Raw genomic sequence first — 26241 nt, 5'->3', positions numbered from 1 at the left:
TGAGCACACACTGTACAGGCAGGGCCATAACTATTGGAACAGCAACACAATTCTCATCTTTTTGGCTCTAAACACCACCACAATAGATTACAAATGAAACAAACAAAGATGTGCTTCAACTGCAAACGTTCAAGCTTTAATTTGAGGGTAATTATATCCATACCAGGTGAACGGTGTAGGAATTTAAAATGTTTGTATATGTGCCTTCCATTTTTTAAGGGACCAAAAGTAATGGGACAATTGGCTGCTGAGCTGTTCCATGGCCAGGTGTTATTCCCTCATTATGTGAAAGGAAATTGTCCTGAGAACAAGCAGGAACTGAAGACAGTAGCAATAGAGGCCTGGCAGAGTATCACCAGGGATGAAATCCAGTGTTTGGTCATGTTTGTGTGTTCCGGATTCCAGACTATAATTGACTGCAGAGGATTTGCAACCAAGTATTAAAAAGTGAAAGTTTGATTTATTATTGTTAATTCGTTTTAACTTTGTTACTGTTGTATTGGTTTTAAACTGTTACGTTCAATTGTTTTGTGTTATAGCTTCGATTTTTATTTAATGTACAGCACTTTGTTTCAGCTGCATTTGTTTTCAAAGTGCTTTATAGATAAAATTACCATAAATTGCGTAACCTCAGAGTATCCGAAATCCTGCTTTTGAGTTGGTCAATCTTTAGCCATTTTTTAAACTTCTGCCTTTGTCCAGGTAATATGCGCCTTGGGTTGTATCCGATTACTATACATGCGGGCCTCCATTTCTAATGTTTCGAGGTTGCAAACAGTGCACAATGAACTACTTTGCAGAACAATATCTAGTCACACGACACAAGAAGGCATAGTGGTTTTCATACCATTTACTGGCTAACAAATTCAGATTACATCACCTCTGCAGGAATGGAACGACATCGTAAACTGAGGAACCCCATACCAGAAAAAAAGCAACGCAGCCACGGCGAGAACATAGAACTTCACACAGTCCCTAAAGTTGTATGCTTCAAATTAAAAACGAAAGGGCGCCCTTGTTGCAGTGTGGCAGCAGTGCTAACCACACTTGCAGCATTGACTGAGCTGTAATTTGCCAAGTGAACTGAAGACAAAAGCATCAGTCCAGTTCGAGCTACAGAACATGCAAAAAGCCAAATACATCCCCACAGAAGCTGTGCCCAAAATAAGGGCTATTGATGTACTTCTGACAAAAAAAAAAAAAAGAAGTTGCTTTTAGTGTTGTAAATGTACACCATAGGCCAGTATTTTGTTCTGATTAGCACGACCAAAATAGATCTAAGACCACAAGGGGAGGACAGGGATAAGTTGCAAGCTGTGCAGCCTGGCTGAATTTTATCCCAAAGGTACACCAATCAATTGGGGCACAGACAAAATTGTGTCCAGGAAGCACAACGGGCTTCAAGCAGCCTGTCATTCTGCTTGGGCCCGTCATCCTCTGTCTTGGCAAGGACTCATTCCGAATTCCGCTCTTACTTTTGGATTAATAGCCTCCCTCAACAACTTTCTGCATTTGTAAAATTGACGGCAAAGGGGAACGTGACAAAGCAGATATTTTCGTACAAGCTTAAGTGTGCATTGCTTTGTTACGGCTTGGGAAAAAATGACAATTTATAGATGCCAGAGGAATTTAGGATTAGAGACCAAAGAGGCTAAATATCTAAAATGGCTTTCTAAGCGGACAAAGGGGGTATAGAAAGCAAGATCATCTGGTGGTACATCCCTATTAGGCCACCTTCCCTTTGACCCAAATTCAAACCTTGGATTGTTCAGTGTTGATGCAACTCTAAGCAGCTCTCGGCCATGTTGACTAAAGAGCCTGTCCAATGTACAGTAATGGCTAAACTCCCCACTCGAAGACCCTGCAGCCAGGTTGGGGAAATGAAGACCAAAATGAATTGGCTACACTACTGTGCCATCTCGGAGCAGAATTGGGAAGTTTTCCGAGAACATGTGGAGCGCACAGGTGGTAAATTTAAAAGTTTGTCTCTCCCGGTGATGCAATGCATTTTAAATATGGTGAGAGTGCAATACTGGTTACGACACATCCCAGCAACTTTTAACGACTTTTGAAAAGCCAAATCCTGTCCATGCCAGTGGATAACAATCTGCTCAAACTGGGCATACGCTGTACGATTTGTGAAAGTGTGGTTTTCAAATGGCAACTCGCATTGTATGAGCGATGGAAATTCAATGTGAATGATTTAAGAGCCCACACTAGCCTCTTTTACATTGCTTTTTCCTGGCTCGGTGTACTGTGGATAAGGTACTGATGCGTCAAGCCTCCAACGTGGTATCAGAAGCGTAACAGAGCCTCATTGTCCATGCCCCTCATTTAATTATCTTAATAGGGAAACCTGTATCAGCAGTATGAATACACACTTTGGACAGGGCAGTGTCCAGCTTTGTTGAGCTACATCTGAAAAGCACAGGTGAATAAATCGTGGCTAAACAGTCACATCTCATGCGAAAAACAATGCGAGCAACAAAAGCAAGCTTTTGGTAGGTGCTTGTGCCTTGAGTTGTGCCTAAAATTCAAAAGGGGGAGAGGGACACATGCATCCACAACATGAACCTTAAGGCATGGTGCTGGAAAATTTAGTCGTAACGCTGCATCAAAGTGCCAGATCACTGTCGCAGCTGATGCCATTTATTAATTTGATGGGCATATGACCGCGGTTACGAGTTGCCGATCGCTCGTCATACTTTTGACAAGGGAGTCAGCCAACTTGTGCACAATGTACAGATTGACAAAACCCTTTAACACTGACCTCAATAAAGAATGGTCAAATTGAAGTATTGTTAGAAACGTAATGAACAAGGCTGGCATACCAACACACGCACACAGGCACACAATGTTCTTATTGCAGGTGACCTCACAGTGACATCCAGGTCCAGCTCTTACTAATCTAATGTAAAAAGGTAGAGCCGGTGCACAACAGCAGCACTGAGTGGGGATGTGTGTGCTTTCCGCTCCCCTCCCTTTAATACAGACACACTGGCGTCCTCCCGGGGGTAGGGGGGATTGGAGTGGGCTGAAATGAAACGGGGCCACAGACAAATGGGCAGCCTCAAGAGGAGGTTGAAACAAATAGAGGGAGCGGCAATGGGAACACACACCTGCGTCCTGACATCTGCTGACAAAGACGTGCCCTTCTACTGGACAACTTCGGTGGGGGAGGGCACGGGCAAGCTAGCGGGACTTCGAAAGAGGCTCTTTGTGAGTGTGTTTGTGTGTCCACGTAAAACTGTATCCCGCCGCATATGAATGAGAAAATGCAACGTGACCGGGGCTGATAACAACCTCTTTTCAGGGGCCAAGTAAACATCAGCGGCTCCCAAGATATTGCCTTGGATACCCTGCAAGAACACTGGCCAATCAAACACACGCATACACACAAGTGAGCAAATACTGTGGCACAGAGCTGCCTTTATACATGAAAGCTTAAAAAAAGGCTTCATCTTAGCAACAGTGGCTACTTAGAGGAAATTAGTAGAGAGTAGTTAAAGGTGCGGTTTAAATTCTCAACATTTTCTGGCCTCAACGAAACCCAGCCGTTTCTATGACGAGCAAGTCAGGACAGGAATCTGGAGGGGAGTCCCACAGATCAAATGGCAATGATGAGGAAGGGCAGACGCGTTCCTGCCAGACACCAGAACTTCCAGCCATGACTCAGTCGGGTTATCATAGAGACTCCTCTTTGAGGCAGAGTCAGATGTGCCTCTGTGAAGCTGGTACGATCCATGCTGGAGTCAGGAGTCGAAAGGAAGGGCACACATTTCTGATTCACCTTGTGCATATGGAGGATGTTTAGTGAGCCCCTTCTGGCATTTTGGGGGCAATTGAAGTCTCAAATCCAGTACGGTAGCCCACAGCGAGAGCTCAGGCCTCACTAGGGAACCAGCATTAAACGCCCCATCCTAGCACACATGCGGCTAGACAGCTTCCGCCACCAAACTTGCTCATTGCCCTCTTTGTTCCAGCTGCCAAACCTGCCTTTAAGGGAAGCAGTTTTGTCTGTTTCTTAAAGCTGTAAATTCTTAGTCAGCAAACTAAGTTGGAGGAAAGTATTTGCGCATTTAGAGTGTCAAAGCATTGCGAGAGAAAGGATGTGGAGTGTGGTTTGATTACAAATGGCCTCAGACTGCCTCATTATTATGGACGCTGTTCAAAGACAGCAAAGTCACCCTCTGTGGAGCTTGGAGCCTTCCTGGGAAGAGAGGAAAAAAATCATTCTGCAAAGACAACTCAAACTGGAAAAGAATTATAAGTGCATTTGGTCTACTTTACATTTGACCGTGTTGCACATTTTAAATATTTTATACGTATAATTGGAGTTGGTTGATTGTGATTAATGCAGTCTCTCCTCCCTCCTAGAGTGAGCCACACTATTTATTTATTTATTCAGTGTGTGTCAAAGCTCCTATCAAAGAATATCAATTAGCTAAGCTTTAACACAGAGCTTGAAATCCCGTATACACATTAGTTTGTGGCTCTTGCGCAAGACACTGCTTTTACACAGTCAGTCAGTGTTTTAATTATTTTTGCCCTTCCTTTCAAATAAAATGTCACACATGGCTGACAGTAAAGTCTGTTCGGGGAAGCATTCATTACTTAAAAATGAGGAAAAAATGCTTGCCATGTATCAGCTTGCACACAAAAAAAGTAAATGTTTCCATCTCACATTTAAGCCATGAGCCTTCTTCACTAAAATAAAAAGTTAGTGTAAAACTGGAGAAAATCTGACCACAGATAGAAATGGGTGAGCTAGATCGTTTGCATTCTGCGTTTGGAGTGAACTGGACGACGAAAATGAAGAATGGGAGCAAAAAGGGGGAGGGAGGGGCAGACCTAGTGGTTTCTAGTGATAACTGTGTGCCGACCTGAACCTGAGCCACTGAACACAGACCTCATAAATCCCTTTTACTGGGAAACCCAGGAATGTATAAAGTCAAAGGGAGTCCGTGTTGAATCAGTCTGGGTGGTTGTGCCGCCCACGCAGTGGGGTGTAATCCAACTCGAACTCAGGCCTCAGTTCCGAGGGCTGCGGGTTTGAGGCCGGCATTAAGAGTTGTGTATTGCAGAACAGGAGGCAATTATCTCGGGGGGGCCACAGAGCGGCGTAGAGTGTCGAACGACTGCTGCGACTGACCCTGTGCTCTAAACCTCGCTGCAGACACAGCCATCTGGCAAGTCAGTAGTTTCCCTTTGAGAAGAGAATTTAATGAACCAGTCACAGGGAGGTTGCACTGTCCCAAGGCAGCTACACTTCCGTGACTCGGAGAATGAAAACAGATATTTAAAGATGCAGCATTATTTGTCGATATTTTATATGACAGGAACTAAGTTCCTAGTTCTTCAATGTGATAGGCAATTTTATTACAGAAGGATAGCAGAAAAGCAGTCTTGCTCCAAAATAAAGGCACTGGAATCTCTGGGGCAAGCGGAAGAGCAAAGAGACACTTTTTACTTATTTGTATTGGTTGTGGTCATGTTGTCAAGGGGCCCGAGGGGAGCTCTAAATTGGGTTTGACTCTACAATGTGCTGCGCCCTCTGGAGCAGGCCAGTGGACATAATGGTGGGTTGGGTAGCAGGCGTCAACAGAAGGAAGCTCGAGTTGGGGGGAGCCGGTGTGTGGTATATGGTGCTTCGGTGGGGGCTCAACCACAGGCATTTGCACCTAACCAAACACAGCTGTCATGCATGTGTGTGTGCGTGTGTGTTTGTTGAGGATTATAGTGACACAAGCAGACAGGCTCATTCAAATGGGAGACAACACCACAAGGTTCGGGCCTGTACAACACAGACTCCCATCAACCCTTTCCCTGCCCTCCCGCCTTCCAACAGAGACGCCATCCAATGAGGGCAATCCAAAAGAGGGGAGTTGGGCCGGGATAACTCCCTATCCTAACAGGATTCAGTCTGTACACAAAGGCCTAGAAGAATAATGAACGGGGGATTGGGACCACTTGAAGCAGGGTTAAGCGCCGTAAACAATTCCTCTCTTATGCGCCAAGGAGTGTCACGATCCCCGGGAACCAGAAACAAAATAAGGTATTAATCACGAAAGACTATTTACTGATAGACCTCAGCCACTGAAATTGCCTTGACGGATGGGAGGCAGACACAGGATTGAATGTGTGCCCGCGATTACGAGAAAGGAAATAAATATCATCGGACAGCAAAATCAGGCTTTGATTGCATTTGCATGAGGCGTGTCCCATAAAGTACAGCTTTAAAGGTTACATAGCAGATATTGACAGACCTGCAAAACAGGACTGCTCTGGGTTTCATGAATGGAGGCTGAGCTTGTTCTTACCAATAACACCCATGTAATGTATTGGAATTGGCTCTTTGCTTGACAATAAATCGATCTTGGGACAGTCACGTTTCAGGTGTCACCTTTGCCCCACCATAAGCCAGAAGGACCCTCTACGTTTACTTAAGATTGAGTTCCCAAAGAAGGTGAATATTGTGAATGCTTATGCAGAACCTCATTAAATCAACAAGGCAAAGATACCCCCCCCCCCCCCCCCCCCCCAATCTGGGGAAAAACAAAGAATGCAGCCAGACTGTTTGCTGAAAGAGCTTTGAGTGTTTACTTTCACATTTACGTTAAGATCTTAAGACGTTAAGACGTTAATTCTGTCAAAAATCTTAGCAGGCATCGAAGATAAGGTCACCCATCAAATTTGTGCGTCTCTTTCTTCTGCAATGCGGCATCAGTGTCAGATGTGCGGAAAAACAGATGGCGCTACGCGACGGGATCGCTCTGACGAGCATGTCGGTGTCAGCTGAGGACTGAGTGTTAAGTGAGGAGGTGGTTCTTAGGAAGGTGGTAACTGAAAGGGAGGGGAAAGCGGCACAGATTTGAGTATGGAGGAGATGAGAGTACCGCTGGCTGAGTGAAGCCCACAGCCTGTCAGTTCCTATTCTCAGCTTCACTGAGCAAAACAGAGCCGAGGACCAAAAAGGTTGCGAGAGCAGTCACATGTTCCTGGCCCACTTGCAAGGCTTAATGATTTGGAAAGGAAGACCGGGCAAAATCAAACTAATTTCCGATTGGCGCAGATGTACTGTAGCCCATCAAACGCGAGCATCACCTGATGAATCAGTGAGTCATTTAGCCACAAGGAGAGGCGCCAAGAATGGCAAATTAACTGCAAAGCGGAAGAGGCTTTATGACTAAGGGTGGGGGAGAGAAGCAAGATAGTGTTTCTAAATACATACATCCCGAGGCATGTTCCATCTAAAAAGGGAGTACAACAAGGTTTGCAATGTTTTCGCCTTTGTAGTACGTTACCAAATCGGAAGCAACACAGACACTCATCTGCCCTTTTAAAATTTCCACATTTCATTTCACGTGTTTTGAACTGTGATAGTATGTGGCGACATAGTACGTATTTCCAAAACTTGACCAGCTCCAGGGAACAATTAACAATCATGTTAAAATTTGGCTTGCCATCAAGCGACGCAGTAAATTTGTGCATTTTACCAAGCCCCATGTCTGAACTCGAGAGGCACTCATCAGTGCGCAAATAATTGTTCACATTTGCTAATGCGTTGGAATGCTCACTGAGCCTTCCCCCGCTGTAGTAAAAGAGGGCAGCACTGCAAGCAAGCACAGCAGGCCGGTGTGGAGTACAGTGAGAAAAGAAGACAGATCCATTAAAATATGCCTGTATCGATTCCCAAGAATTAGCCCCGGGCATCTCCTTATGACTTGATTTTCGTGGAAACTGAATTATGATGCCACTGTTGAATAAGAGGTAAAATCAATTGCCATCATGTGGCTTCTCTCCGCCTTGACACAAAAATCTCCCCGCCATCTGATAACATCATTTATGCTCCAAAGCAATAGAAAATGTACCACATACAAATACAAGACAGCTTCAGCACAACAATCAAATCTTTTTGTTGTATGTACGATTGTTTGAAAAGCAGCCTTGTCTCGAATGCCCATGTCTGAGTTGTATCCAAGGTTATATGCATTTATTAAGTAATTGTACAGTTGTATCAGAGAATGGAGACACTCGCCGTAAAACATTTTCATTGGTTGTTTCACGACTTACTGGATTATTCCATCACCGTGGCCTCTTGCCATTCTACCCCTAGCCAAAGGCTGTGATTCAGACCCACAAACGGAATGCTAAAGACATCTCACACACCACCATGCCACACTTTCCCGTTGTCCACATCGCCCTACTCTTTGCTCTTCACAGCCTTTTCCTTTCTGCATTTGTCTGAGAGGAAACCAGAGAAGAGCACTGCACAAGGCTTTTGTATTTCACCGTGGTCATTTTTTGTCATCTAAAAATATTTATTCCCTATGGCCAAATGGTCTTCCACGTGACAGAGGAAGGGGGCTTTGTTTGTGTAAGAATCATGTACTGCACAACAACAGAGAGAAACGAGCCATTGTTGGCCTGAGCCAAAACAGCACAGCAGATTGTTTCTCACTGACAAAGAAGGTCTGGTGTCTCAGTGAAACAGGGCCGATTTACTGCCAGTGGCTTCAAGAGAGCAAAAACACAAGCCATTCTGAGAGTGAGAGAGACAACGCTCGGCTCACTGAGCAGACAGTAGAAATGTTACGCACATTAATCAACTGAATAAAGCCAGAGGAAAGAGATGCACAGCCAAACAATGACAATAGGAAAATGTACTAAAGATGGTGAATCTGAAAATTATTAATCTTAGGATGAAGGCCTTCAAAACTTTCAGAAGATTGCAACGAGGCAAATTAAAGCTGTGGGAATACGATTTCATTAAACTCTATACTTGTTCCTTTATCTTCTGTTAAAATCCAGTCTACACACATCGACTGTAACGTCTGGAAAAAAATGACAGACATCAAGGTGCTGTCCTACAGTATGTTCAATCTCTATAGGGCCCATTAATTCGTCATGGTCTACTGCTGCCCAAGCTTGCACATAGGGTCTTTTGGTCTTTTTTGACCAGTGAGGCCAACATAGCATCAGAATTGGTGAAATTCCTGACAAATTTCACAATATTTAATTGATGGAAACCATCTGCTACCTCGGTTCTGCACGTCCATGTGACCCAAAGGTGTTTTCTAATAAGCACAGACGAGAATGGGTTTGGATGAGCCATGCGCAAAAGGAAAAGGCTGTGAAGAGCAAAGAGTAGGGCGATGCGGACGACGGGAAAGTGTCGCACGGTGGTGTGTGAGAAGTCTTTAGCATTCCGTTTGTGGGTCTGAATCGCACAGCCTTTGGCTAGGGGTAGAATGGCAAGAGGCCACGGTGATGGAATAATCCAGAGTTTGTGGAGCATATATTAATATGCTGACAGAAACAGAAGACAGGCGGAAAGACCAAGAGAAGAGACAGAAGAGGGAGGGCAAGTGACCACACGAGGTTAATCAGGCGTTATGGATCTACTGGACATAAAAGCTGATCTCGCTTTTTGTCTCTTGGAATGCCTGGAGGCGTCTGCCTCCATGAGTAAAAAGCGGGCGAGGGTTGTAGGTCACACCGCAAGTTATTGAATGTCTACACGGGCTGTGACCATTGTTGTTCTGTTGAGACACAGTCAATGGCAGATTGAAATTGAAATTGATTTGATGCTTGTAAATCACAGAGGGAGGCGGAAGTAGCGGCAGTGGTGGGAGATGCTTCTATGACCGAGTGGAGCCTTTGTGGCACTCAGAATGACAGAATAGAGACCTGGTATGGAAGGTAGACCATAACTGGTACACAGACTGAGCATACGCTATGAGGAACCAGAATCAGACTAAGATCTGAATAAGGACTCACTCACAAATCTCATCAGGTGTCACTAAGCAGGGTGCACACATCGAAAATCGGGCCCAAATCAAGCTTTGTCATCTCGACTACGTCACACGATGAGAGCAGTAAATACACACTTGCAGATTTTTTTCCTCGGCAAGGGTAGGGTCTCACACAGTAAAAATAAATAAATTAACTTAAAAAATAAAAATCACCCGATTTTCCTGAGATGCATATCCTGTTATAAAGGGTGTGTTGCTAGTCTACATACACTGACATCTCACACGAATCAAGGCAAACTTAAAAATGTTCTTAGCATTTGCATTCAAGGGGCAACAAACAGTGGAGAAGTCTCGTTTTTCTTGATGCGTTTTAAAAGACTGCAGCACCACATGCACACTCCCAACACCTACACGACTTATAGTCAAGGCCTTCAGTCAGCCTGTGAGCACTTCAGTTTTCTTTCAGCGCATGCATACCTTGCAAGTTACAGCTGAATATTCTTGTAATTCTCTATCAACATGCAAAAACCCTCCCTAATAAGTTGCATTCTTATTATAAAGCTAAAATAAACTAGACAACACTTTGCAGGCCTGTGATATACTTTACTCCAAGCCGACTGGACAGAGATGTATTAAAATTAAAAACAACTTGGAACATTTACAGATGCAATCTTGAATAATTCAAATATGCCCTACATATAGTGTTAAATATGCAGTATTGCCACCAGCAAAAACCTCTCATCTTTCGGGAGGCCACAGCTCTCAAAACCATCCTCTAGAAGAGAAACATACTGTAGGTCCTTGTGAGGTCGGACAGTGGGGGGGGCAGAGGAATTCCTACCCTGTCAATTATTAAAAGGGCTTTACTCGATTGGTATCAGTGTCATTATGCAAAGGTAACCCAGAAGAATGACATTATTTTAAAACACCTGGTGCCATGGCTCAGCCTTCAAGAGTTAATGGGAATAACAGTCAAAGAGGAACCTCGCAGGAATTAAGAACATTTGAACACCTATAATGGCACTCAGTAGAGCGCAGATCCCCCAGGCCACCAGGGACAAAAAAACAATTTTTAAAAACTGATTTGGATCAGCACCACCTTGTACACCTTCACCTTACCGCCTCCATCTGAATTTTGTCATTAAGTTGTTGATAGCGAAATGAAGGAAAATGTATTTCACGCTGGACAAAGGCATAACAAAATGTAATTGGGCTTTCCTTGGCCAATGCCCCAACACTGTTGTGGATAGTAATGAAGCCGTAACCTCCTAACAAACTATACCTGCAGGACAAGTGGCTCTGGGTTGAATGCCAAGGTCATGAGCAGCTGCATTCTCTCAGTGTCCTTAAGGTTCTTGAGAAGGAAGCTCCCAGAGTCTTTGGTCTCAGCATACCGTCGAACCACACGGTCCAGCAGCCGCTGAGAGGGGCAGTGTACCAGATCTGACCAGCCCTGCACCACCTCTGGAGTAAGTAGACGAACGTCGCCATTGATCCTGGCAAATTCAGTTTTGTACATCGCTTGGATAAGATCGCAGCGCGGCCTGCCCGTGGCCCTCTTGCAGATCTTCTGGTCTATCTCGGCCAGTTCCTGGTTGGAGCCGAGCCGCTTCAATACGATGCGACGCGTGCCCTCCCTGGGCTCCCCGTACTGGGCGAAATAAACATTCTTGACGTTGAAGATGTCGAGAAAGCGCAGGCGCCCCCAAGTCTCAAACGAAACCTGGCCGTTCATGAACTTGCGGCACCAACTCGTGCCAAAGCAGGCGGGACACTTGTTAAGGTTGATGAAGCGTCGGTCCGTGAGCTCGTTCTTTTGAAACGAGGCAAACAGGTTGTGGGTGTTCATCAGCAAGATGACAAACAGTCCCACCACAAACAGGAGCTTCAGACAGCGATACAGGCGGCCAAGTTTGAGAGGAAGGAAGCGCAGCATGGTGGGGAAAGGACGAGGCAGGGAAAGGGTGGTCTTGAGGGATCTGTCGGATCGAGAGGTATCCAGATGGTTGTCAGAGAGTTGACTTCAATGCCTCTCCGTCATGGTGCATCAGGTTGGCATCTAGAGCAAATAGCTGGGGCAAGGTTGGCAGTCGCTGGCAGAGGCTGGTGAGTCATGTTCAACCAGGCTTCCTGTTTATGGGTGACCTTCAGCCAGCAAGCCTGTCAGTGAATAAGAAGAAAGAGCGGGAAACTCATTAGACCAGGTCACAGTAGAAAATAAATTCACGGAACTTTATCCATTTTGTTCATGACAAACAAGAAAAAGACTACTTGAGCTTAAAAACTTTATGTGCGATACCTTGAAAGAGGCGCATTTCTGAGAATAAGAAATTGTCAAACAAATTGTTTTGGGTCATCTGAGAGCTTTTTGTACTTATGTCCATAGATGAGATGGCCCATGGGCAATGCTATAAAGCTGCCAGCACCTGTTGGAACATTTTCTCTCTAGGAAAATCATTGTATGTACACTTGCAATAAAAAGAGAAATAAAAGAAAGGAAATGGTGGGGATATAAAGTCAGGCATCAAATTAAGAGTAAAACACCTTTCCGCACTATTGAAAATCAAACGTGCTGCACTGCCTCCTCATGCTGCGGTTGTATCACTTCCCTACTCCTACCTTTACAAATGGAACTCTCTCTCGTTGCAATGAGAAAAGAGCAGAGTTCAATATTTGATCAAAGGTAGCCCGCTTTTGTTTGTGATATTCTTTGAAAAATGACCATTGTTGAAGCCCTCACGCTCATGGCTGATTGTGTTTCCAAAAGAGAAAAAACAAAAAATAAAATAAATATAATTCATTTTTAGAAGAATAACTGCTTTCCTCCACTTTCTGCTCCGTGTCAAGTTCAAATTTTTGAGCATAGCACATTAATGATCATCATGTACTGTAACTGGGCGGCACGGTTGACGACTGGTTAGAGCGTCTGCCTCAGTTCTGAGGACCCGGGTTCAATCCCCGTCCCCGCCTGTGTGGGGTTTGCATGTTCTCCCCGTGCCTGCGTGTGTTTTTTCCGGGCACTCCGGTTTCCTCCCACATCCCAAAAACATGCATGGTAGGTTAATTGACAACTCTAAATTGCCCGTAGGTGTGACTGTGAGTGTGAATGGTTGTTTGTTTGTGTGTGCCCAGCGATTGGCTGGCAACCAGTTCAGGGTGTACCCCGCCTCCTGCCCGATGATAGCTGGGATAGACTCCAGCACGCCCGCGGCCCTAGTGAGGAGAAGCGGCTCAGAAAATGGATGGATGAATTTGCCGTCAGGCATAAACTTGCCAGAGACGGCAAAAAGGGTCGTGTCAAGAATCACACACGGAACAAAGACCAAACAATCTGGGATCAGGGACGAGACCAAATCTTGTTAGACTCCCAATCAGCTTTTGAGCTTTAAGATGCTACAAGAAACACAATGAGCCCAGACATAAAAAATGAGCAGTCTTCAATTAGAGCTCATTCGGACATGCCTATTAGGACAGCTGACGAGAGAGAAGGCGCGGCTAACGAGCAGGCAGATTAGTGTGGCTTGCGCTGATGGATTCCTTGTGTTCAGCCTTTAAGCCGAGCGGCCGAGATGCGAGATCGCGACACAGAGCTCGAGGTGGCCAATGACTGAGAGCAGGGACTGGAGCAGCTGTCGAGCCTCCGATAAGAAACTGCACCCACCGCCGTCTGAGCCTACCTTGGCCAATCCCACTAGAAATAGACCGAATCCAATTAAGAGGAAGTAGAGACAGCTGCACTACATTTTTTTTTGTAAAAAGAGGAAACAAGATTTATGCATGCTGTCTGTCTTCTCTCACCGTAAAAACCCGGTGAGCGTATAATGTATCATAAACAAGATGGAAAGTCTGAATGGTGATCTGCCAAATCCGGATGACATTCACTGATTTATGAAATCATAAAAAAACATCACCACTTTTAGGGCTTTACGAGTCAATAATATTGAGGGCACATTTAGTATACAATGTCAGAGCCACAATACTGTGAGTTATGTCGGAGGTGGAAAAGTACAAGGCAATCCTTCAGGCTTTTTAAGTCTGAAAACTGCATTTCACTGCAGAAGCTAAAACAAAAAAAACAAAAAAAAATAAAAAAAAAAAATTGCACCTCAGCATCACGCTGACGTCCACAAAATGTCTCTACCGTGAGGAATGAACAATAAACAGAACAACCTCTCAGGAGCAGTGCCCGTTCAGCCTGCGCTAAAAAGCCAACACGATAATTTGATGGCGTCCCCCCCCAAAAAAAATCTATTTCTCCAAGATAATCGTATTCAGTTGGGAAAGGAAGATTAATTGATCGAGCGAAAATTAGAACAAGAAGTCAGACAACAATAAAACATTGATACAGACTCAGAAAGGATAGATTTTACATTTCACTACTAGTAGTGAGGAAGAGACTAGCTCGAGGGTAAAAAAATGATTATTACGTCGCTGTAAGATAGACTCAAAAGCCATTTAGCTTCTGACCCAGGCATTTAGGGTACCAACATGGCAGCGCAGAATTTAGGAGTAGATATGAGATTTAACTAGGATCAGCAAGGGGCACAAGGGAGGGAAGAGGGGGTTCAAGGGAAGGAAGAGGGGGTTGTGGGTAGAAGTCGCTCACCTCCTCGACGAGCTTGAACAAGCCCCAGGATGAGAGCCGGACACGGCGGAGTAACGAGATGCGCAGGCAGGCGGCTAATAAGCCACATAGTGACTTGCAGTCTCACAAGAGAGCAAGTGTTAGGCCTCAATTACCCACGGAGCGTTACCTGGATTATGTCAATGGCCATGTTAATTGGCGCAGCGAAAGGATAACGTGCATGCAGCCGTTTTTGTGTCTGTTAACGAGAGGCAAATCGAGGTGTAAGTACTGGCCAAAATACATGCATGAATAAACCATTGCTGGCCTTTTCTTAATAACACAAAGCCAGCGTGAATACAAGAGAAATCGACCAGTCTGCTGCTGTGATGTGCACAATAGTGCAAAACATTCAAGCCTTAGTGCAAGCCTGTAAATGGCAACTCATAATGTGGATATTATTCCCCGGTAATTACACTTCTACTGCTGCTGCTTCTGAATTTGTAAACCTGCAAAGCCATGAACTCATCACTCTCTTTTACAGTGCGCAATCAAGGCTCACGGTGCACATAGATCTTTGATTCTTTAAAGTTCCCATTGGCAAGGTGGCCCCTCTGGTTCTTGACAAGGGTAAAGGCCGCTTAAAGCTCTAAATGGAACCCAGGCGCTCTGTATTCTCCACCAGATGTTGCCCAACAGAATAGAAAGCGGAGCCCAATATAATTTAACGTTGTGGCCGAGCCCCATTGTGCCCACAGTGTGAAATTAGCCCCAATCTTGCGTCCCACCCCGGCGGCGCCTTGTCTCCTTCGGCACTCCGCTCAAAAGGGACAAGGAGGGATACACAAAACTGAGCGGAAAACCCTGTTTAGCATAAGCAACAAATTACATAAAGTGGGGGGGAGAAACTTTTTCAGCACTCTCGCTCTCTTTCTCCAGTGAGCACGAGAGAGACAAAGAAAGGAGAGCAAATCAAAGGGCGCCCCACTCCTCATGCATAGGAAATGAACCTTGCGTGCAAAATGCAAGTTTCAAGTTGGGGCAGATGCTAAGAGCTGCAAACTGCCTCATTACCGGGAGAGAACAGGGGCACGACGAAGAGATAGCTCGGCCTCGTGTTGACTTAAAACAGAATGACAAGGTTGCGATGGGTGGCGGATGACGCTGTAATATTCTAATATTTCAACTCGTCTTCAGCGTCAGGGTTTGACAGGATAAAACAGATAAGATAGGGAATTTTCTCTAGGGATAATCTTTTCCGTTGTTCGTCGAGTAAAGCTGGATTGAGATTAAGATATTAAAAGGGCTCGGATACCGCGGGATAAACCAATTCTCTTCATGGCACCTGAAGTGAACTTTTATTATGCCTAAACGTGGGCACAATAGCAATAGTCAAAATTAAGTCATTACACGTTTCAGTCTATAAAACGTAAAATCGTCATCTGTATTCATAACCTCATACACTTGTTAGGTTAACAGTTGGGCTCACTAAATAAGGCAGGGTGTATTGACATTAGGGAAAACAAATCAGACACTTTGATATTTGATAGTCCCCAAAACAAACTCCTGACATTGATCTGCAAAAGTCTGTAATTCTCAATCAGTTTTTCTGCGACACATTTTTGTGTCTTTTTCGGACAAATGGAAAAAAATTATTCACATTTGGTGATACAGATTACAGGCGGCAACGCATCCCGAATTTGTAGGATGCTGGAACGTGATGGACAACGCTACATAGTCCATCACCAACCTTTGCTAACACAGTGATAAAGCCATAATTACAGTATATATTTGTATGAAAAACACAACAATATGATGTATTCTTACAAACTAGTTTATTGCGCACAGTTTGTAACCTCAAAATCGTCGTAAACCATGAACCTGTATACTTAATGGAAGTTTACATGAGCCTGAAAATGCCAACCTTTAAAAATAGTTCTGAGGGGAGAGGTTTTTAATAAGTGTTAACGCTTGACTTGACATTAAAAATCGATTGGGACATTTCACCAGTGACGTCTAAATTAATTACAGTGCATCCAGCAGAGCCACCAACAAATGGTACACAAAAAAACTAATGGTTTTGTCAGGGAGGAAAAAAGCAGTTGTTTGTCTTGACAAAGTGATGACTGCCAAATACTGGCCTGCCACACATATTACAGAGGTCCTCTGTTTATGACAGTACTGACTAGGGCTGCACGATTATGGCCAAAATAATAATCACGCTTATTCCTCATGTTAGGGAAAAATCTTTATTTTGATTGCACTACTTTTTAAACAAGTTTTCAGTTCAAAATGAATAAGAATAAATAGATAATTAAAAAAAAATATTCTACTTTAGCAAGGGCTAACTGAATAAATGTGCGTTTACAAAGTGCAATCACAAATGGAAGCAAATACAGTTTATGCATCGAAGGCAATAACATTAGGCTGCAAGAACCGACTTTTCAATGGAAAATCCCGGTCATCAATGTACTGAATTGTCGAGGGCGGTACATCTCCATTGTTCTGCTTGACCATTGGTCAGTCGTGCACGGTCACACAGTTGTGATTTCACTCTCTCTGACTCCCGAGGTTTTTTCATTGCGGTCAGACCAGGCGAAAAGTTGAAGTCAAGGCAGCCGCTACAATTGTTAATAGTGTTTTACCGTGACACGCCACCTCTCTGCCAACATGCAGAGAGGTCCAACTTCAAAATAAAAGCTATATATATATATATATATATATATATATATATATATATATATTACTACATTGGACATCAATGCCATTTTAGGCTTTTATTTTGAAGTCGACACTGGCGTGCAGTGCTGGCGCTTAATAAAGCCTTAACCATGCATTCAACCCCTGGTGCCGGCTGACTCTGTTGCGGGCACTGCTGTAAATGATGCAGTGCCCGCATTTTAAATGGAGAGAAAATTAAATTAAAAAAAAAAAAAAAAAACATTTCAACGAATGGTACTTAAAAGTAGGTTTTGTCTACAAGATGATCCAGAAATACTTGGAGGAAAGGCTTTTCGCAGTCTAAAAATGTTCCTCTCTGCAACCTTAAACATAGGTTACTCCTGACCAACCTTTGTGGAAAAAAAACATTTGTTACCCATAATATTTTATGGCAGGAATATTCACGCTAGAGATTTACCGGTACGTCAGCAAAACACGCCGACGCGCGATGATGTCAGTCAGAAAAGGTAGAGCTGAATTCATTTTAAACGGTGCTGTCTTTTCCCATGTTAGAAAGAAAGCACCTTTTCATCTGGACTTTAACCAGATGATGTTTTCCACAAAGGTAGAGGAAGGTGGTGTGAAGATTGGGAGATCTGCTTTTCCGAAGAGGCAGTAGAGTTTGACAAAATAACGATCGCCAACTACTGGCCTCGCATGCATAATAGAAGTGGTCTTTTGTTGACGAAATACGATGTTCTAACATTAACAGCAGCACATAATGAACTACTTTGCACAGCATGTGTAAGAATATCTCAGCCCACTTAGTTACCTTTGTACATTATTACTCATTTGTTTTATATTTATGGCTCAGAAGTATTTGTCATAAAAAAATACTGTAACTATGACTTTACTCCTGAGTTAGCAAACATACATACATTTGTGATAGAGCATAATCTTACTTGTGTACATATCCTACTTGTGTACATATTCAGGTTAAATCACCGCCTTTGGAATAAAGCTTTGTCATAAACAGAGGACCGCATGTACAGTGTTTTCATTTTTGCAACTTCATTTGACAACACGGTCATCTGAACCAGTTTTTAGTAATTAGTTTTTGTATCAACACACCTTAAAGGGACCTGAGTACAGAATATAACTTAAATCTCAAAGCCCACACACAGAAAAACAAAACCATTTAACACTGTTTGCTGGCAGCTTTAGCGGAAAGCTCAGATGAGGCTTCCACTTTCCCACCCCGGCTGTCATTGCGATGCAAGGCTCCAGTTGCCAAGGTTATCGACCGGGGGAGTCAATGTTTGATCGCAAGACAAAATAAATAAAAATAAATTAATAGTAGAAAGAGCATAGGCAGCCGGCAATGAGAGGACCCTAACAACAGTAGCGTTAAACTCTCCTAGAAGAACATTAAGTCGTCTTTTTAAAAAATAAAAAAAAAGACACCAACAGCAGTTCCCCTTGTCTCACATTGACATTACTAACCCATGGATCTATTTGTTTTTGAGGATCTCGTGTTTATAATGCGCTCGAATGTTTCGAGGTCTGGGTGCTTATTCTGATTGATTTTAAAAAGACCTACCTAATGTTTAAAGGCTCACCCAAATCAAACAAGCAGCATCCGTAATATAGAATCATTTAGTCTTAGGCCTGAGTTCCAACGAGCGGCCAAAGTTGTTAAATAATAAAAAGAATCCAACATGTATCTACAGTGTTATTTTGTCAATGACGCAGATGAACCAGACAAACCAGGTGATTATGAAATCTCCCAGACACTGGTGACAAATTGTTCATACAGTCCAGCTGTTCATTGATTCATTAGACACATTTTTACACACTTCTAATTCGGCTTCAGGTCACAAACCAAAGTGTGTGTTATTCCTGGTACATCTTTGAGGCTACAATTACAAGGCACCCCCACCACCTGAGTCCTGACCAACAGTCACCACAAATATTCTCATTTGAGGGAAACCATGTGAGCCTTCATTAGAAATTAAGCTCCATTATGGGGTAACAAACACAGGGATTGTTGCAGGTAGCACGGAAGTTTGATTTGTGTGCAAAAAGGTCTTGTTTCATTTCAAATCCTGACACATTTTTCTAACAAACAAGCAACCCGAGTCATGCAAACACAAAGCAAATTAATGCAAATGATTTAGGCAAGCGTGTTTTAAAATAGTAACAGGTTATTTTCAAGAAGAGTTTGCCAAACCTGGGGTCAGGGCCCAAAATGACACTGACAGAGTAAAATGTTGCAAGCTATTTTATCGATGGGATATTTTGATTAACATAAATACATTAGATTTCAATGTTATGGCAACACTTGATGTACTGTATTTTAAGTAAATTCGGGTCCATTGAGGGAACCATATGCCAAATGCCTTATGTGGGCATTGCACTGAAAAAAATATATATATATATTTTGGTTATCAATTGATTTGCTTTGCAGTGAAAACACCCTGTCTCCAAATGCATGACAACCAGATGGTTCTACCCATTTCATGCAAGTTTTGCCAATTCCAAGTGATGGGCTTCAGATGACTCACAAAATACTTGTTTTGCTGCAAAACATCAAACAGTTCTTTTAGTGGTAAAGTTACCCGTCCTGTCACCAATCAGAGAGGATGAGGGCATCTGATAAGAGAAGAAATGTTTTTATCTGCTCGTTCCATCAGAAAAAAAATGCAACAAAAGTGTCACGCGAAGCCTCGTGTAAAAGAAAAAAAAAAGAAAAATTACACATTCACTTAAAGGCATAAACAACACTAAAGTCGAAATGGTCTTACACTGCAAAAGTCAAGTTGAAGCCAAGCCAACAAACCTGTGTGACTTTTCCCTCTTTCTGGTTTAAGTGGAGAAAGAATAACTGAAGACGCTCGGCTCTCACTCTGTCATTCTTCAAAGTTGATGCGTGGAGTAATTAGGGTTACAAAAAGGCAACAAAAAATAAAATAAAACAGCGACAAAAAAAAGGCAGTTTCTACAAAGTCGGTTCCCATCGAACACGACACGCGAGCTTCTCCTCTGTTCCCAGTAGCCGCTGCCCGTGCAGGTAGCCAGCTAGCCTGCTAGCCGCCGAGATAAACAGTTGGGATGTCGAATCTTAACTCTTCGTATACCGGCCCCTCTGGCGTCCTCCTCACAAAAGAGCCGCGCACTAATGTGGCGCGTTGGCGTCCATGTGTGTCCGCGTAGCATGAGTGCTTTTATGGGGGCGAGAAACGTGCGGCTTCTTCGCTCTTCTCGCCTGAGTAGCGGATCACTACTCCGCTAGTCTACAACCACAATGGGTTTTCTTTCGACGCTTTTTCAACAGCAGGCGTTTTACGACCGCCGCAGTCGCTTTACGTTCGCGTTGCCAAGGCGACGCTTCCAACGTTTGTCTCGACGGGAACGGAACGCCGCCCCCCAAAGTGCAAAGTTTGCCTAAAATGCCACATTTCGCCCACTTCCAAGTAACATAGCTGAGATAAATTGATTATTTTATGGTATTGGTTAAAATATGTTTAAAATTATATGCCCCATTTTGGTCGAAAATAATCGCTTTTCGATCTCATGGCCCATAAAGAAACCAGAACCAAACGCACCAATAATAAGCAAGGGACTCGTTTGTGTAGCCGAGACAATACCTCGTTAATTGGGCTCCTTTATCATGGAGACGATGTTATTACTATCGTAATCAGCGAAATAGCGCACATGCCAAACACAATTCACATTAGCCGGATGACTAATTGATTAATTAACCGCTAATGGCCGGCTCACTCCCACCAAATAGGACATTGAGTCGATATTTCCGGCTTAACTGCGGTGGGGTCAATGTTTGAACGCCGTCGTGAATTTGTTTGCAGTCATCCCCATCTCGTGGTCGAAAGGGAGAAGCCACTTGTAGGCCCGTTTGTTTAGTTGGGGATTTTTTCCCATCCATCCATCCATTTTCTGAGCCGCTTCTCCTCACTAGGGTCGCGGGGGTGCTGGAGCCTATCCCAGCTGTCATCGGGCAGGAGGCGGGGTACACCCTGAACTGGTTGCCAGCCAATCGCTGGGCACATACAAACAAACAACCAGTCGGCACTCAAACAACCAGCACTCACATGCACACCTACGGGCAATTTAGAGTCTCCAATTAATGCATGTTTTTGGGATGTGTGGAGGAAACCGGAGTCCCCGGAGAAAACCCGGGTCCTCAGAACTGTGAGGCTGACGCTCTAACCAGCCGCCGATTTTTTTCCCCCCACCAATTTATAGGGACAACCGAAATAAATTTATTATGAGAATTCCGAGGAACACAGAACGCAGCACAAAATGATGCGGAAGTGAATAATATAATTGAGAATCCCCTAAAAAGTTTTAATTGTACCCCAAAGAGTCGAGTGTTGCTCGCTGTAAACAATTTGACAGTTATTAGCTAACCCAACTTACCAAGTGGAAATCCAAACTGCAGGTATTGACGAAACGACAAAAAAAAACAAAAAACAATTTTACATGGTAAGTACCACTGACTGTTAACTTATTTTCATAATGTGAGACTTCTTGTTGATGTTGGGGCACTAAGATATAAAGATTGCAGTACATGTGCAATGAAGAAGCCAACGTTAGTGGTTTAACAATGATCATATCGTGGAGGGTATGATAATTTGATGACAATGACCATTTTAAAAAATATATTTATTGCATATATCTATTCCATTTAGTTCACGGCTGAATTCAATTATTTTATTTTATTTTTGTGTGGAAATTAGGTGTTCCCTCGAGATATTTTTCTCAAATTTACATACCAAATTCCCATAATGAGATTCGGGAGAAAGTAGTCATTAATGTTGGATTGCAATGCACCGCCGGAGAGATGAAAGTGCCTGAAGTAATTCTACAATAACATGCTGTTTTGTGCCCCCAAAATAATGATAGGAAAAAGACATGTTTTATCGTTTTAAGAGGGACAGATACAAATGTTTTCAAGGGATCATATGTAAAATTGTATATAGTAGTTTGGTTGGGGACGTAAAATACAGTATATCTACTTGTAATCTATTTGAATGCAGGAGTGATATTTCATATGGGTGGAAAAGAAGTGGTGACCCTTGTCCGTTGCAAATTACCTGGGCCAAGTGCATCTCCCCACTCTGCTGCTGCCTCATTAGCAAACGTGCAACCACAAAGGCCATTACGCTGGCTGAGACCATTCTGTGTTGACTTCGCGCCATTAAGTCTGATTCATAAGGGGACCTTGTAGGGGTAGATAAAGATTTCATTGCATTACCAAGTCCATTATGCGCCACCGGGGAGTTTGTGGTCGAATAAAATATAGTGCGCTGCTTGGCCGAACGGGCAATTATTGTATACACCACACCTCCATCCCCGACAGTGTTGCAGGTGACCCTGAAAATAAAGCCATGAGCGTTATGCATAATTTATCAGTAAGGGTGTATGCATCAGTTTTATGCAGACATCGTCATGCGCAGCCTCTGTTGATATTGAGATAATCTAATCTATTGTGCAGTGCAGGTAATTGCACTCGCAATAACAGAGACGAGCGTGAGCACTTTACAACTCTGAACTCCACTGAAGTCGTTTAAAGGAAATAGTGAGTCTCATAGCCTTTGTTTTGCGTTTTTACACTTGAAGTACCCACACCCCAACCAGACAAAAACGCCTTTAATGCTTCTTTGCTTCCCAAAATCAAACAATTGTGGTTCCGTCATCTTCCCAAACTCTTTCTCAAAGGCCTTGTAGGCACATAAGAGCTATGAGTGATGTAATAAATAAAACGATGAGCTGACCTTTGTGGCTGACAGTTCCTTCTGCACTGAAGCCTAACAGCAATCCCCTTTGAACAAAGCAGGCTTACTCAAATATATCTAACCTAACTATTTCTACTCATTATTGTCGGAAAAAAAATATCTTGGGGCGACAATTATGCCGCACGGCTGCGCAGGGTGAGGGAAGACGTTAATTCATTATTGTGTTTGATTCTTATTCCGCAAAAACGATATTAATCAGTTCCATGTTTCGACCAGTGCTGGTGCATACAATGTATTGTTTCTTTAAAAATCTTGGGGTTTAGTTTCCTGTTAAAGAAAAATGCCATCCTACCATCAGTCTATTTAAGGTGCCTGACCTCGTCACAGCTCTACCAATTGTCACATTTTGCCAGAATGCACCAGCCCTTGAATTATTTTGATCAGGAATACTCATTTTCACCATTTGAGCCAACATATCTTGCAATGACTTGCTTGAAAGGTAAGCAGAGTGTGCAGCTGTGTGCTCAGTGCGTCAAAATATAAAACAAAACAACTCCTTGGCGTGTTATTGGCACTGTATGTTGCAGCCATTAGCGGCTGGCATTCTGTGCACCGTTAATCCGCTGAATGTCTGCGCACGCGTCTTGGCCATTGCGCTTATTCTAATTAATTCAGTGGTGACGGCCGCCTGCCTTCTCATTTTGTATTACGCTCTTAATCATTTCTGGAGGCCCCAGTCAAGGATGTGGGATAGAATGCTAATGCAGTTATTATATTACAGGCCAAGCAAGGGGTATCGGGCTATGTAATCCATCTGGTGGTCAGCCTGCAGATTGATTGTTGACATTTTGAGGTGATTGGTGTATTTTTAGGATGAGAATTTGGTGTCAAACAACATCTTCTTCTGGACTCTTGTAAGGGAAAAGGACTGGGTAAGGCTGTTGTAAACGCTGACCTGGAGTGAATTACTCGTGCGTGATATGTGTCAGTCACTTTCAGTAAGCGGAATCCGCGAGGGAGGCCCATCAGTCACCAACACAGCAGCTCTGTCCTTCTTTTGCGAGAGACCTCTGATCCCGTCGCCCGCCATCTTTCATGGAGCTAAGCAGGCTGGCCGGTCAGGCCTGGGAAGGAATGAAGTGAGATGTTTGTGAGTAATAAAGGCCTTAATAGTTTAATAGGAACGGCCGTAATAATGAACCTGCCTTCCTGTGTGGAGTTCGCATCTCTCCAGGTTATCTTCGGCTTCCTCCCACAGTCCAGAAACATGCATGTTAGGTTCACTGCAGACTCGAAATAGTCCGTAAGTATGAATGTGTTTCTGAATAGTGGTTTGTCTACAGTATTTGGCCTGCGATTGGCCAGCAACCAGTACAGTGTGTAGTCGCCACTTGCCCAAAGTCAGAAAATGAATGGATTGTACAACCCTGTTGTCAATCCATCCATTTTCCGAGCCGCTTCTCCCCACTAGGGTTGCGGGCGTGCTGGAGCCTATCCCAGCTATCATCGGGCAGGAGGCGGGGAACACCCTGAACTGGTTGCCAGGCAATCGCAGGGCACATACAAACAAACAACCTTTCGCACTCACATTCACACCTATGGGCAATTTAGAGTCTCCAATTCATGCATGTTTTTGGGATGTGGGAGGAAACCCAAAGTGCCCGGAGAAAACCCACGCAGGCACGGGGAGAACATGCAAACTCCAAAGAGTCGGGGCCGGGGATTGAACCCCGGCAACCCTGTTGTGGTGGTTTTATTTCACAGCTGTACCATTAAGTCATTTGTGTTTCTTGAAATGTCCCGTTCTGAAGCTATTTTGGCGATGACGTCCATTCTTACCTGTGACACTATCGTCCCCCATTGGGAAAGTTTGTTTTTATATAATGAATGCAAAACTGACATAAAGCCTCCAAAAGTAATCTCTTTGCGTTCAATTATGTCCTGATATGAATAAATTAACAACAAAACCTACTGGCCACAACTTTAAGTACTTTTAGAGTGTTTTTAAATCATGCTGTTTCGATTCATAATAAGGCTAAAGCCATCAGTATGATGCAGGGCACTGCTAAATACAGCCACAAAAATGAACATATTATTAAACTAATATCTTTTACAGTGTCAATCAAAACAGAGCTGGCTTGTGCTGGTACACTTAAGTGTTTAAAAAAAACAACAACAAAAAACAGCAGAGTATCCTTGCTGGTCTGTCTTTTGAACACTAGGTGCCCCTGTTCGCCTGCGTGAAGAAGCTCTTTGTTCCTCCACACACAAAATAATCTATAGTGTAGGTGGTTGTTTTGTTATTAAATTGTATCATGATATTAGATTTATTTTATACTGATTTTACTGGAATTACTGCGCTCAACATTCACTTACTGTTTTTTTTAATTATTATTTTATTCATCCATCACCTTCACCAATGTATTTTTATAATCTCATCTGCTGTTTTTTTAAAGAAAAAAAATATATATATACATTTTAAATTTATTTATTTTTCCATTGTGTGAAAGCACATTCTTGACGGTCTTTTTAGAACCCTACCTGTCGTTAGATTCCCTTGAAACCCAGACGCCCTCACTCCTCCTAACTCCTCTAGGGGAACTAGGGCCGATTTTGACAAGCTGGGTCACGTTCGGATTCTTTGACATTATGGTGTCACTTGTTTGTGAGTCGGGTGTGCCGAGAGAGTTTCCTGGGAGCGACGGAGCCTTACTGACTACTGTACACTGCGTACCATTAGCATAAATTCATCTCTTTTCGAGACTGTTTAGCTGCTCGACTACAATTGTTTAATATTAATACAAAAAGTGTGTTCCACACATACCAACAATTTTAACTCGCTGGTGATCAAAGTCAAGGCTAGATTTTTGGATGTCAAGAGCGATTATCCTCTGGTGTGCAGTGTGTTAAGAGAATTATTTATTTTTCTTCCCTGATCTGCTCGAATACGATCTGGGCCAATGATCATAAATGCTAAACCTATTCAATATTTACAATTGCAAATCCTTATGTGTGTTCAACACAGTTAGCCCAAGCCATGGGCTCCATAATTTTGACAAATAAGATAACAGTTGGCGGCACGGTGGCCGACTGGTTAGAGCGTCAGCCTCACAGTTCTGAGGTGCGGGGTTCAATCCCTGTCCCCGCCTGTGTGGAGTTTGCATGTTCTCCCCGTGCCTGCGTGGGTTTTCTCCGGGCACTCCGGTTTCCTCCCACATCCCAAAAACATGCATTAATTGGAGACTCTAAATTGCCCGTAGGCATGACTGTGAGTGCGAATGGTTGTTTGTTTCTATGTGCCCTGCGATTGGCTGGCAACCAGTTCAGGGTGTACCCTGCCTCCTGCCTGATGACAGCTGGGATAGGCTCCAGCATGCCCGCGACCCTAGTGAGGAGAAGCGGCTCAGAAAATGGATGGATGGAAGATAACAGTTAGCCTAGCTTCTTCTATTTCTTCTAATGCTATCACTTTTTCATATTCTTTGTATTTTCTGGCAGTTTGAAT

The 26241-nt window shown here is 43.5% G+C and overlaps 1 protein-coding gene across 1 annotated transcript in view; it reads right to left on the bottom strand.

Moving 5' to 3' along the window:
- dipk2ab (divergent protein kinase domain 2Ab) overlaps positions 1–20607 on the bottom strand; it is a 29280-nt gene extending 8673 nt beyond the window's left edge. Inside the window, exons 1-2 of the mRNA XM_061758408.1 lie at positions 19820–20607; positions 11038–11915 (exon numbers count right to left, since the gene is read on the bottom strand). Coding sequence (XP_061614392.1) covers positions 11038–11691 — 654 coding nt within the window. The 5' untranslated portion in view covers positions 11692–11915; positions 19820–20607. The remainder of the gene's footprint in view (positions 1–11037; positions 11916–19819) is intronic.
- Positions 20608–26241: the final 5634 nt, after the last annotated feature.

This window comes from Phyllopteryx taeniolatus, chromosome 20, assembly GCF_024500385.1.
Source record: "Phyllopteryx taeniolatus isolate TA_2022b chromosome 20, UOR_Ptae_1.2, whole genome shotgun sequence".
Classification (NCBI taxonomy): domain Eukaryota; kingdom Metazoa; phylum Chordata; class Actinopteri; order Syngnathiformes; family Syngnathidae; genus Phyllopteryx; species Phyllopteryx taeniolatus.
This window is presented reverse-complemented; position numbering and strand designations above follow the sequence as displayed.